This window comes from Capsicum annuum, chromosome 6 (assembly GCF_002878395.1).
Source record: "Capsicum annuum cultivar UCD-10X-F1 chromosome 6, UCD10Xv1.1, whole genome shotgun sequence".
Taxonomy (NCBI): Eukaryota; Viridiplantae; Streptophyta; class Magnoliopsida; order Solanales; family Solanaceae; genus Capsicum; species Capsicum annuum.
In genome coordinates this window covers 93,318,635-93,333,088 of record NC_061116.1, presented here as the reverse complement: position 1 = coordinate 93,333,088, position 14,454 = coordinate 93,318,635, and the positions used below count along the sequence as shown (strand labels likewise).

Below are 14,454 nucleotides of genomic sequence, written 5' to 3'. Positions count from 1 at the left end.
AAATGAGTTGAGAATGCCTCTCAAGTCTTCAATTAATTAAAAATGACAAGTGGGTCGCACAATATTATTAAGTTAAAAAGGTAAAGTAGCTCAAACAACTAAAGATAGTTGTTCGACAACTGCTTTAGCTATCTCATCGACTATTCAATTATCCAACAACTTTACACAGTTGTCGAACAACTTTGATAGTTGTTAGGAAAACTTCAATAGTTGTTGAAACAACTTCTATAGTTATTTAGACAACTTTTATAGTTGTTGGAATGAAAATGTTAAAATAATTTATTTTTATCACTTTTACCTAAATTTTAAAACTTGAAGGACCCCAACTTAATTGACAAACTTATTTGTCACTTTTAACTATATATTCCATATGACTATTTATAGTTTTACACATTCAATAATGGTGAGAGTAATGGATCAACTATACATGAGAAGAGTAGCGGATATCAATATTAATATAATACTTTTTATAAGGGAAAGACATAAGTACCCATCATCCTTTGACTAAAAATTCAATTTTATATTTTTTCTTTGTAAAAGACCTATTACCCTCCTGAACGTCTAAAAAGTGAAATTAATTTCACCATAAGATGTTACATTCAAATTACAAGTGAGTGGTGAAATATACACACCTATTCAAATATAACACATGTATTTTTCTTTTTTATTTCCTCTTTCCCTTCTTCTCTTTTATTATTCTTCCACCCTAGACAATTTTAGAATTTCTTCCACGTTGCTGAAATATAATTTACACCATTCATAGCTACAATGAGCACCCACCATACTAATGGATACATAAACACTGAAGCTAATAGTGGTTTCACCTAACACAATACAAAATCGTCAAAATAATTAAAGTTGCTAGCTTTCGACAGATTTGTTAATAGATTATTAGAATATAATTTAAATAGTTAAATTGATTGGGCTAATTAATTAAATCATTAAATTTTTCATATTATTAAATTTGACTTTTATGTTTGAGCTAATTAATTAAATTATTGATTTTTTCACATTATTAAATTGAATTTTTATTTTTCTCTCACATAGTAGTTTTGCTAAAGAAATTTGATAGAAAGAGAGTAAATGAAATTAGAAAAAATATTAAGAATTATCGGAGTTGAAGAGGAAGATGGTGATTATTGCAAAATTTTAATAATATGTATATTGTGTCTTTTCGATATTATAAAGTTTTTAATTTTAGATAAAAATAAAACTAATAAAAAAAGTATTTCACTTTTTTAAATCTAATTCCAAAATTATATTTTGAATTTTTATGACCAAATGCATCCTATTTTTATTTTTTCAGTAAAGTGAAAATTTTTTTCAAAAAAATATAATAATTTTAATGACAAAACAGCTACTTTATAAAGTCAAACCCCAAAATGAGTTCAAAGAGCCACCAAAGTCTTTAATCAAAAAAAAAAAAAAGGTGGGTCCCTTTTAATTAAATCACTTTTAATTCGAAGTCCTTAACCATAACATCTACCTTCTCTCCTAATTCAATTCGGAGGACTAACACCAAATCTGGTTCTCTGTTTATTTATTTTCCAGATCAATCTGAATATCGGACAGCAGAGTTTTCCGTTTTCCTTTCCTTTGCTTTCCAAAAGAAAAAGAACCTAAAAATCGGGGTGGCTATGATGATTGAATAAAAATCTAAGATGTCTGAGAAGAAGAAGATGAGAAGTGAAGCCAGCAGCAGCAACAGTAATAGCAGCGACGATTCTGTGGTTGTTGATGTTGGTCGCCGTAGAAACTCATGTGGTTACTGTAAATCTGGTGGTCCCAATAGTATCTCCCATGGTATTCCACCAACACTAGTTTGCATTTCTTTACTAAGACCATTGGGTTATGATCCGAGGATGGGATTTGCTGTCCCTTGTTATCTTTCTTTGGAATAAGTACCAATGACTGTTCATTCTGAAAGGCCCAAAATATTAATGAAAGAATATAGTTGTAGTTAGACAAATTGTTACTTAATTTAGACATTGTTCTGTTTTTACTTTCACATGGAGTAAAGTTATCTCAAGATCTACAATCTCTCAAAATCAATTGAAATTAATAAGATTTGAACGTGAGAGAAGAACAGGTTCATTTAGGGATGCACCTATGTTGGGTTTTCTGTTTTTTTTTTCCCCCCCGTGAGCTTTATTAATTTGGTTAGTAATTTTGTATGCACTAGAATTGCATGAAACACCAGTACTTCAATTGTAGCTTTTTCCTAAATTTATATGCTTGATTTGCAGGATTATGGGCACGCAATCTGACAGTTGATGACTATCAAGGTTAGTAAATTAGCAGCCATTCATACTGCAGCATCCAGATTTTTCTAACCCTTTATCTCTAATTGCCTGGGACATGGTAATGCCTGATATTATTAATTTACCTTTTCCTTTCCCTCAATGATGTCTAAGACATTCACACTATGTGGGACGTGTTGTTCTGGGCCATGAGGTTACTTGTTTTCCTTATGAAAGAATAGAATGACACCATCTTTCTGCTTTGCGTTATGCCAGCGCCTTCTTTATGTATATCCATATCACAGTACTTTTTGAATTTAGAATTTGTATGCTGTAATTTAAGTTCCATAAGCTGTTTAAGAGGCTTTGTAGTTTGTACCACATGCAGACACAACATCTTTTTCTCGTTGAGAATGCACACTCTCCTATGTGTAAAGAAATGGATTTTGCGCCTAACTCAACGTCTCAACCCCATGGGTCTGGCTCTGACACCATGTAAAGAGATGGATTTTGGGCCTAACTCAACCCCAAAAGCTAGCTCATAGGGCGAAAATTTCCCAATTCCATGTAAGGAGACAATTGCCCATCCCTTTTCCGACGTGGGACTCTGAACACTATTTATATTTTCTTGAAGCAACAGTCTGTCTTTCTCGTGTGATTCTGGTCGCAAAGATGCGTTGGATTTGATGAGTTCCTTAATAGATCTTGTTATATAGTTGTATATTGGTTTTCCATTTTGTAGCTCTTCTAGATAGAGGATGGAGAAGATCCGGCTGTTTCTTGTACAAACCTGAGATGGAAAAGACTTGCTGTCCTTCTTACACCATCCGTCTCAAAGCAAGTGATTTTGCTCCTTCCACAGAACAACGTCGGGTACTGAAACGAATGCAGAGGTATCTTAATGCGTCTCTGTTTCTCTTTTTCTTTATGATTGATAAGTTAATGCAAGTTAAATTTTGTGCTTGCAAATAAAATAGCATTGATAAATGAAAAGCCTCTAATTAATTCTGTGGAATGTCTAATACTGTGCCAATTCAAAACATTATGGATTGAGTATCATTAACTCCGATAATGGATAACAGACAGTCTCACTGAATTGTTTTCACCTTTTTGCGGATCTGAATTGGAATCTTAACTCCGTGATGCTCCTTTATTCCATCGATTCATATGTGTCACACATAAAGTTTTCAAGACTAATTTCCACTTTTTTTGATTCCGTGCTCCTTAGTCATGTGGGATCTCTCTTTTCTGTAAGTGTGCATTCAAAATGCATTTGAGAACACAGGGAAAGTCTTCTAACTGTAAGAAATTTAGTGGTCATTGTGAAAACAACTGTTGTTGATTGATGGTTCATCTGAAAGCAGGTGGTCATTGTTTCCGTTGCTTCCGAAGCTTATGTATGTTTTCCATAATTATCCTAATATCCTCAGCGAAGTTCTTTTCTTTCTATAGATTTGTTTTTTCGGTCTGTCTTTATTGTGCTATATCACGTGGATGGACCATAAATTGCTGATAGTGTACTGCACTTGGACACTCTAATGCTTAGCCATTATCAGACTATGAAAGCAAGCTTTGACAGTTGGCTTAGTGACTGAGTTGTAGGGTTTGTTGGATGCCCTTGGGATATAATATGTGTGTGTGTAAGAGAGAGTAACTATAGTTTTAGTCCATCATTAGTTGACGATGACGGACTAGATGAATCAAAAGATAACTATCTTTAGAGTTAGATTGTTGTTAATGTCAAGTTCATAATTCTAGTGTATGTAATCTGTGACTCCACAAACATCAAAATTTGGGCATTATCTTTGGCTATTTTCGCATTCAATTCTGAGTTTTTTCAAATAGATGATTTAGCATGAAGAAAATTGAATGCTCAGGTTTCTGGATGGCACATTAGATAAAAGTTCAGATGACTTAATGGATGCAACAGATACTTCAGGTGATGCACAAACCACTTCCTCCAGTCAAAGTCGAAGCCTTGCAGCAGCGAAGTCCTTGACGGGTAAACTTGAGGAGAAGTACAAAGCTGAACCGTTGATCCCGCATATGGAAAGTCAGATAGATAAAGCAGTACATGTGTGCATTGAAAGTGGGGATCTTTCTTCTGATTTTCAGTTTCCAAAAGTCTCTGTAAAAATGGTTGCACCTGCTAAAAGAAAGTTATCCACTGAAGGGTCAGAGGATCTGCTATTTACCAGCAGCATCTCATTCCAGATTGCAGCTGCTTTAAGGCGACAAAGAAAAGATGTTGAGCATGAAAAAATATCAGAATTGGGAGCTGGGAAAAGGGGGCAAGATGCTGATGCCCCAAAAGTGATTGCTGCAAAACTAGCTTCCCGTCTAAACTATCTAGCAGAATCATTGGGCTTATTAGTTAGATCTTGCAATGGACATATAAACTTTTATTCTTATGAAAGACGAGTTGGTAAAGATGCCGTAGTCAGCAACCATAATGAGATGAAGCAATCCTCATCAGGAATCTGTAGTAAAGTGAGCTTCTCCTCAACACCATGTGAAAACCATGAGCTCAAAAGGAGGAGGTTTGAGGTCCGTCTTAAAAGGTCCAGTTTTGATCCTGAAGAATATTCCTTGTATAGGAGGTACCAGATTAGAGTGCACAATGATTCTCCTGATGAAGTTGGTGAGAGCTCATACAGGAGATTTTTGGTTGATACACCCTTAATATTCGTTCCCCCATCGGGGGACCCTACTGTTCCCCCTTGTGGCTTTGGTTCTTTCCATCAACAGTATCTGATTGATGGGCGGCTAGTTGCCGTTGGTGTCATAGATATTCTCCCTAAGTGTTTGTCGAGTAAATATTTGTTCTGGGATCCAGATCTTGCCTTCTTATCATTAGGTAAGTATTCAGCCCTTCAAGAAATAAGGTGGGTTACACAGAATCAAGTACATTGTCCTAGTCTCCAGTACTATTATCTGGGTTACTACATCCACTCCTGCAGCAAAATGAGATACAAAGCTGCATACCGGCCTTCTGAGTTGCTCTGCCCTTTGCGTTATCAGTAAGTTTGTCTTTTCTTTTAGTGTCCTTTTTCGTTTAAAAATTGTTGTTCTGATATCTATTTTTTAGGTAAGTTGCTAGTTTTTCTCCTCTTCTAGATTTGCAAGTATTTTTTTTAGAGAAAGCAGGGTGCAGTGTATTGAGATTGCAATATAAGTTAATAATTTTGGCCTGGTTCTGTATAAGCAGAATAGCTGGTCCATTTTTCCTGTTGCTTATGTGAAGCTAGCATTTTACTGGTGCCTTGGGAGTTGGGCGAGGACATTTTCAATTATCCTTATTTTCTTGTTATCTTGAATTGAGTTCTAGATTTTTATAAGGTAAGAAGTAAATCAAAGGTAAAGAATTATGATAAGGAGCAATTTAGTGAAATATAGATGATGGCTGAATTTTGTGAAGCACTGTAAATATTTGAACTTTATCTGAACTTTTGATTCATCACAGCACCCAAGGGTGTGGCCTAGTTGTTAATGAAGTGAAGTCTCTGGTTCAAATTTCAACAGAGACAAAAGAACAGTAGGTGATATCTTCCCTTCTATTCTAGCCTTGGTGGATGAAGTTACCTGTACCAGTAGCTGGTGGGAGGTGGTAGGTATTCCGTGGAATGTCGAGGTGTGCAAAAACTGGCTCGGACACCACAATTATTGAAAAAAAATCATCACATTGAAATAGAAATAGAAATGGTATACGAAGTCATTAGTTGGATATTAAAGGGATGGCTGCGTAAGTCAAAAAAAGGGCAGCCCGATGCACTAAAACTCTTGCTATGCGCTGGGTCCTGGGAAGGGCCGAACCACAAGATTGTAGGCAACCTTACCCTACATTTTTTGCAAGAGGTGATCTCCTGATCACATGGTAGCAACTTTACCAGTTACTCCAAGGCTCTCCTTCAAGGCTGGGGTAAGTAAACACAATCTATTTGGTCAAATGGATAAAAGAGAGCTTTTACAAGTCTATTTGATGCTCTAATGGATACTTTCAAATCATAATTCTGATTATATAGACTATGATTCTATACCAGAACAACAACAACAACAAACCCAGTGTATTCCCACATAGTGAGGTCTGGGGAGGGTAAGATGTATGCAGTCCATACCTCTACCTCTAAAGAAGTAGAAAGGTTGTTTCCGATAGGCCCCCGGCTCGAGACACGGAATACTAAACAATATGATTCTATACCAGAAATTTTTTTAAATTCGTTTTTGGTTTTCCATTCTCAACAATAACAATCTATTTGGAAAATGGATTAAAGAGAGCTTTTCCAAGTCTATTTGATGCTCAAAGGTCGTTTCGAGGATAATGTGATTTTAAAGTAGTCCGTTAGGCTACTATCCGGTGTTGGGTAACATAGGCACCATCTGTTGATGGGGCGTATTTATATACATATGCACACATTCACACACACACATAGATATATAGTAGTTTAGCAATGTGCTCGCTTCTTATATCCCTTTAATTTCGTTGCAATACCATTAATAACAGGGACATTATTGTTATTATCAAAAGCGGAGCTTCTCACCACTTCTCCAATCTGACCCATCATTCCCTCTCTCTCTTTCATTTCCTTTCCAAGTTGTCATTTCCCCTGAGGCATAGAAGTTCTCAAAAATCAAGCTCCCTTTTTCTTCTGAAGCTAATATACCACCAGGTTGGTTGCTTATTTTCTTTTTATAGTAAGATAACCTCAAAGAGGGTAGTACAAGTAAGGAGGGTAAATCTCGCCTTACTAATCTATTGAAGCACCAAAACCCCCGTCTAACAAGCATGTAGAGCATAAGAGCTAGAAAGAACTAACTATTCTATGATCATCACAGAATTTATAGCATACCTTGTCATAATACTACAAATGAGGATACTTTAAAAATGATAAAATAGGAAAACGAAGGAGGAGGAGTTACAAGCTCCAATTTTCTTCTATACATAAAACAATTAAGTAAACATGATGGCTCAATTATAGTTACTTGATGAAGTTGATAATTGACTTCCTCTGTAAATCTGTCCAAAGCACTTGATAGTGTATCAATCCTTATTGCATTTATTGAATCTTGTTGAAGTAGTTGACATTGTCACCTTCTGTTTTGTAAGTCACATTGGTAAGTATGATGGAACAGAATCTTCATGCTCCTTACCATTCCAACTCTTCTTTCTTCTATAGTTTTTTCCCTAACAACCTTACCTAGGAGAGAGAACTGCTTGTCTAGCTACATTATCAAAACATTGATCCAACATTTCTTCCTCCTCACCTTCCTCACATATGTCCTCACCTTGTATGTGAGAAAACTTATTTGGAGTGGAAGTACGATTTCCACCTACTTGTAGTTGCTTGATAGTGTTAACAGAAGTAAGAGAAGTTAATTTTCACATTAGAATTCACCAATGCATTAATAAGCTCATTCTCTTGAATAGCAATTTATGAACGTTAAAAACAATAGGTGGACTCTCCCATACATTTGGAGTAATATTCCAGTGAATGGAGTCCACTGGAGACGGAATCTGAAAGTCCAGATGGGACATTAAGTCAATGCGTCGAAAAGAGAGCCTGATAGCATTTTAGAGAGAGAAAGCACTTGAATGAGATATATTCACTGCACTGCAAAGTAACAACACAAGTTTGGGCTCTATTCACTTCCATTTCTGGAATCAATTGGATCATGCCTGAGCACACTGCAGGCTTGCTTAGCTGTTGGATCGGAAGAGGAGAAAGCAAGAGCCAGAAAAGATGGTGCAGGACGGTCCCAGCTTGCTTCTGGTGGACCATTTTGAAGGAGGGGAATCAGAGGATCTTTGAAGGAAAAGAATCCACTATTTAGAAGATTAAGTGGAAAGTTATTACTTCACTAGGTTTTTGGTGTAAAGAACACAGTAATAGAAGAGAAAATTCAATTGGTGGATTTTATGGGTTCTCTGTAAGTATCTTTTGTCTTCTTTACTGTAAACTTTTTGGAGGTGGACAGCATAGACCTTAATGCTGAAGAATACAAATTACCAGTTTCACAAAAAAAATTTGCAGCTTTCCCTTGAGAAGGCTCAAAGGCAGGGGCATGCAAATTTATTCGACTAGAAGGCATTATTGAGCTCTTGAAAGCCACAAATACAGAAAATTTTATGAGTTTGGAGTGTTTGTTGGGGAGAAGGTATTGGAGAGAGGAAAGCAGTTTGAAGCTCAAAAGGGATAAGTTAGGCCGAACATTTATAGTTTGGGTGCTTGTTTTTAAGCTATCTCTGTTCTTGATGCCTATGTACAATTGGAAATACAGTTTGTTGGAATAGCCTTGAATATGGTTTTGAAGATGAAGGGAAGAACATGCTGCACAGGATGATTTCATTTGTTCGTCCTCGACATGAAGAGATGATAAGGTTTTCGAGTCATGTGGCTCTACTTGATCCATTCTCACTCTCTTTTCCAAGTATCCAATTCATCAAAATTAGCCAATCACAGAATCAATTCACTTAACTTGGCTTGGATATGAAACTCAATTTGAAATTATTTTTAATTTGTTGCATTCAACAATGAACCGATCTTTTTGGTGTCAGCTCAGTTGCTTATGCAGTGGGAGAAAAAGGAGCATCAAGATAAGGCTTCTGGATAATGATGACGTGAGCTTCTGGACATTGATAGATGAGTTGTACTGCAATTTTTTTTTTCTGTACCTGTATCGGACACCCGCACCGAGGTCCAAGCAACTTAGTGACTCGTTGTTTTGTATGCTTATTGCTATCTAGTCCGACATAAGAAAAGAGCCATCAACAGGAAATATAAAAGAAGTATTGTTAAAGTTCAACACATTTCTAGTTGTAGCTGACAAACGGTTGTGTCATGTGTGACAATCAAGCTCTGTTACTATCCAATCTTATCATCTAGTCTGTAGTACTATGTGATGTCTTTATTCCCAATTCCAGGTGAGGTGGTCAAGGCATTGGATGCTCTGAGAAGGAACTTCTTATGGCAAGGAAACAGAATTGAGAAGGGTTTTAATTTGGTAAAATGGGTGGTAGCTCAACAAAGCAAGGAAAGTGGGGTCTGGGAGTTGGAAACTTGAAGTTACAAAACAAGAGTTTGTTAACCAAATGGCTATGGAGCTATGTTCTTATGGAGTAGGAGTATGGAAGTCTTTTAGGTCTGTCCAAAGATTTCTAATGGTCAACATTAAGATCCTTGTGGGGAGGGGAGATTAGGCAAAGTTTTGGACGGATAAGTGGTGTGATCAAGGAACTTTAAAGAACCTGTTCCCTAGACTTTATTCTATAAGTTCAAATCCAAATTTCAGAGTAGAGATGTGGTCTCCCCATGGGTGGAACCTAGTTTTTAGACGACTTCTCAATGATTGGGAAATGGTTGATGTGGTGGAACTTTTAAAGTTGATAGGTGGAGGGCCTGGTGCAAATCTGGAATCAGACACACTGAAATGGGCGCATCATGAAGATGGAAGTTTCTCCGTAAATAGATATTATAAATGGGGGCTGTTTGGAAGGGCAAGCAGATCTGTTAGCCCATGGAAGGCAATCTTGGAAGAGTGTGGCTCCAATTAAAGTGAAATGACCACTAGAAGAGCTTGTTTGACACATGAAGCAATGCAGAAAAGGGGTATCAACATAGCCTCTAGATGTTTTTTGTGCTGAGAGGCCCTAGAGACCAACAAACACCTTTTCCTTCACTGTAAAGTGATAGCCCAGGTCTGGTCCCTTTTTACTAGCATTGCCCACATTAATTGGATCATGCCAGAACACACAGCAGATCTACTAAGCTGCTGGATTAGGAGGGGAGGCAGTAAGAGTCAGAAGAAATGGTGGAGATCAGTCCCAACTTGCATTTGATGGACTATTTGGAAAGAAAGAAACCGGAGAATCTTTGTAGGGAAAGAATGTACAATAGAAAATATTAAATAGAAAGTTATCACTTCCTAGGTTTTTGGTGTAAAGAACAAGATATAGATGATGAGATCCAATTATTGGACTTTATAGGAGCTCTGTAAGTATTTCTACTCTTACTTCTTCGTAATACTTTTGGTGGTGGCCAACATGTCCCTTAATGCTGAGGAATATAATGTTACCAGTTTTTTTTTTTTTAGAAGACAGTATGAGAGCCTAATGGACGATTTTTTTGGATAATTTAAGGCTCGAGATATCTTTTATCCCTTTTTATGCCTGTAATGCCTATAACCCAAAGTGTTGAGGCTTATCCTGTTAGAAAATCAATCCACATGGCACTTCACATGTAGCTTAATCATTTAGCCGATAGGAGCATGAACTTTTGCTGTTTCTGTTTGTGTTAATAATCATTTAGCTGACAGGAGTATGAACTTCAGCTGTTTTTATCTTGTTAAATAATGTGTGCTCAAATGTTAATTGTTTTTCTTGTTGATTAGTAGTATCATTCACCAATACCTGGTATTGCAGGACCTTGGTTAGATGTGTTCTGATACCAGCCCTATTCTTCTTTGGTTCGACTGACGATATTTCTTCTGATTAGGTGGGTCCGATTTGATGTTGCCAAGCCACTGCTCGACAGGAAACCCTACACAGTTTTGTCTGATTTTCCCACACTTAGTGGAGAGCCTCTTCCGCCTAGTAACCTTGAAAAGTATGAGGAACAAAATGACGAACACTTTCACGGATCAAATGATATTTTTGTTGGTGAGGATGAGGAAATGGATGAATTTAATTATGAAGGTTCAGATGACGAATTGGTTGCTGAGAGCAGTGACATCCAGCCCAAAGTAGAAGATGGAGATATTGGTAGCATTTTGATTGGGTTGAAGGAAGTTCGTCTGAGATACAAGGTAATGCTAATGGAAAGTGATGTTGTCCTAATTATAATTACACTAAACTGAAAAATGTGGATGACAACTGAAGTCATTTTTAAAAATTCTATGCTTTTAAATGAAATATGTCAAAACACAAATTAGAGATAGAGAAATGAAAACAATACAGCATAGAAGAATCAAGTACTGATTTAGTTCTCCAAGATGGTTATCCCTTTGAAAAATTAGGGTTTATAGATTGAGAGACTTGATATCCTGCTCAAATCAAGAAACAAACAATCAAGAAAAAAAAAAAAGAAGAGATTGAGAGACTTGATATGCTCCTACTTCTTAAATCTGCTTGATGTGTTTGCAACTCGTGTTTCTATAAGGATAGCTTCAGTAAGCCTACTATTTGGAAAAATCGTGCAAATATATTATTTTCCAGCGTCTTTACCCATTTTTTGCTTTTAAGTACTGAACTATTTTCTTTCTTGTAAGGATTTGAGGCAAGCTTTTGCTTCCAGTGAAAGGCGGTATATGGAGACTCAACTGCATAGATACATGAGGGTTGTTGGTGCGGAGCTCTCTGAACGAATGGTTTATTTGTTGGGTTGACTCTTCAATGAGTAACACTTTTCGGAATTTCAGTGCAAAAATTTCCTTGTCCTCATTTGGAAATATCATGTCCTTGTGTTGTTGGTAGAGCTAGGGAGCCTGGGAAAGCTTCCAAGCAGTTTGTTTTTGTATTCCTTGTGTATTCAAACTAGAGGGGAAACTGTTCAATTAAGTTGCATTGTGCATTTGTTATAACATGGGGACTTGCAGTTATTACGGTTGCTGCTCTGTCAGTTGACCTGGTACAAAAACGGATCCGATTTTGGTGGAATTACTCAATATGGCACTTGATTGGGAATCTTCAAGGATCATGTGGATCTTTACCTCTTTTCCATGTACAAAAAGAAAGCAGCACCTTCTTATTCATCTCCCCCCTCCCCCAAACAGCAATTGCAGGAGGAACTAAAAGATCTTTTAAGCTATAATAAACAATGCTTTAGGCCTTTACCCTGTTTTTATTTCTGATATAAAACCTAATGTCCTCATGTGATGGAGAAATAAACACCACAGGATAATGCTCTTAAACAAAATTCAATTCCTTTTTGCCGGATTGAAAGAGCCATCAATCAGCATGATATCTTTCTTAGAAAAGAATTGTACATCGAAGACTTGGTGGAAGGGATGCAGCCCCAAACTAATAAAGATCTCATGGTAGCCTGAATATGTAAGCTCATCCTAAAATATGAAATCACCCATTGAAATCATAAGTGAGGTCTTGTAGGAGCTGCTGGAATATGCGCTGCACTTACCAAAGTAAGGACAAATGTTGTATCAGCACACAAAAAAATAAGTGTACTAGTAGGGTCATTTGGCCAACCCAAGATGAGAATAGAAACACTTAAATATAGTACAACAGGTTAATCCATTCTCAAAACTAAGATACACTTAGCACATCAACACCAAATAAACAGTTTAGGGTTATAACCAAGAAGTCAACAAAATATCACCATGACACATTCAGTCAAGCCAAGTCAAGACATGTCAGGATAAGTAAAAAAATTATCAAGCGTATGTACATAATTATATTCTCTTGTTTGCTCAGGGAACCGTCAAACTCACTTGATGTAACACCTCAAATTTTTAGTCCTTGAAAATTTTTGAAATTTTATCGTCACTTTCCTGACTACGACTCCCCTAATGAATCGTAGGGAGTCTTGATGAGTCGTTGAACCCAAATCGTAGCCTGGCCAGTGTGTGTGGCTAAGTCTTCTGCTCTGAGTACGTGTGGCTCACTAAGAGTTGTGAGGATTCATTATGGATCATTGTATGTAAATCGTCAGATCACCAGTGTGTACCCAAATGGTTTCTGTGTTGACTACGATTGGACCCTATGAGTCGTAGTGTCCCATTACGAGCCATAGTATACGAGTCCTAAGGTCTACAATGTGTGTGTGCCTGATGACACTGTCTTGACAATGACTCGTGGAGACGAGTCGTTATGACCCGTAATGACTGATGGGTTATTTTTCAGCTTTTAATGAGGGGTATTTTAGATATTTTCCTCTTATCCTAATAATAATCCACGACCTATAAATATACTTAGGCCCTATTTTCATTGATAACATACTCCAAACATTCTTTCTTCCCTCTCAAGTCTCTCATGCATCCATACTTAGGGTTTTTAAGAAATAGGTCATCTAAGGGCTCAAGGGTTGGACACTCTCCATAAAACTTGGTGTTTCAGGTTACTCTTTCCTAAATATCAATATATGAAAAACATGTATTTGAATGGTTTAAATTGAAGGGTTTTGAATGTGGGTTTTCCAACATAGGTTGAGGGTTTTTGAATAATTGTTGTTTATGTGATGTTTCATGTTTGTATATGCATTGGTTATTATTAAATAAGAGTTTTAAAATCAATTTGATGTAAGAGTATGGTGAATAAATCAGGGATTGTGATTTTTCCAAATTTTATGAATATTGATAATTGAATTAGTAATAACCCCAACCCAATTTTATGAAAGTAGTTTTGAGTATGAATAAAATTGCATTGAACTACTTTCGGAATAATTTCATGATATAAAGAGGTTATTGAAACATGATGACTTGATTTAATAAACAAAGGGAGTCGGTTTCCCCCATCTTGTACTAATGAACAAAGGGAGTTGTTTTCCCAAGATAATCGTGATGGCATGTTGATGTTACCTTGCAAGTGTAGTTGGTATGATGATACAAAAAATATATGCCTTAATGTGTAATATGGTACAATGAATGAGAATGTGTGAAAAATATTTTGATAGGGCTTAAAAGAGGGTTGTGTAGTTGAGTCGTGAAAGTGGACGTCCCAAAGGATCAATACTGAAAATTGCGGTGTCGACACAGGGGTCTAAATGATCGGGTGGTTTAAGTCCTCTTTATTATATGATTGGGAGGTTCGAGTCCCCCATATTATATTGCATGATTAGGTGCTTAAGTCATCTTGATATGCCAGGTAGTTCGAGTCTCCCATGGTGCATATGTACATCCTCTGGTTTGTCCAGCTACACGCACTGGGGCCTTTCTAGCTAGGGAAGAGCTGGACCCATATAGCCCGTAGGTGCCTTCTTATGTTATGACGGTTGAGCTACGAAATTTAGGCTGAAGTTTTAAAGTGCATGTTAAGCCTTGTCCTTTTTTCCAGTATATTATTTATATATGTATATAATGTTGTTCATATGGTTTTGAATTGGGTTTGACTTGGTTTTATTTGATCCCCTATCCTTGAGTTACATGCTAGTACTCAACCTATTAACCGTCTCTGGATGCTGTATCCCCACGCGATGTAGGCGCCGAAGATACTCTACTTTTTCTGCACAGTGCTAGGTGGATCAGTTTGGTTCGTCGATCATTGGTGGTG

The 14,454-nt window shown here is 36.8% G+C and overlaps 1 protein-coding gene across 1 annotated transcript; it reads left to right on the top strand.

The window, feature by feature from the left end:
- The first annotated feature begins 1,384 nt into the window (after positions 1–1,384).
- Positions 1,385–11,923, top strand: LOC107873336 (arginyl-tRNA--protein transferase 2). Its single transcript, XM_016720146.2, has 6 exons — positions 1,385–1,803; positions 2,247–2,285; positions 2,983–3,133; positions 4,118–5,260; positions 10,730–11,039; positions 11,502–11,923. The coding sequence occupies exons 1-6, from the start codon at positions 1,662–1,664 to the stop codon at positions 11,616–11,618; spliced, it is 1,902 nt and encodes a 633-aa protein (XP_016575632.1). The 5' UTR covers positions 1,385–1,661; the 3' UTR covers positions 11,619–11,923.
- The last annotated feature ends 2,531 nt before the right edge of the window (positions 11,924–14,454 follow it).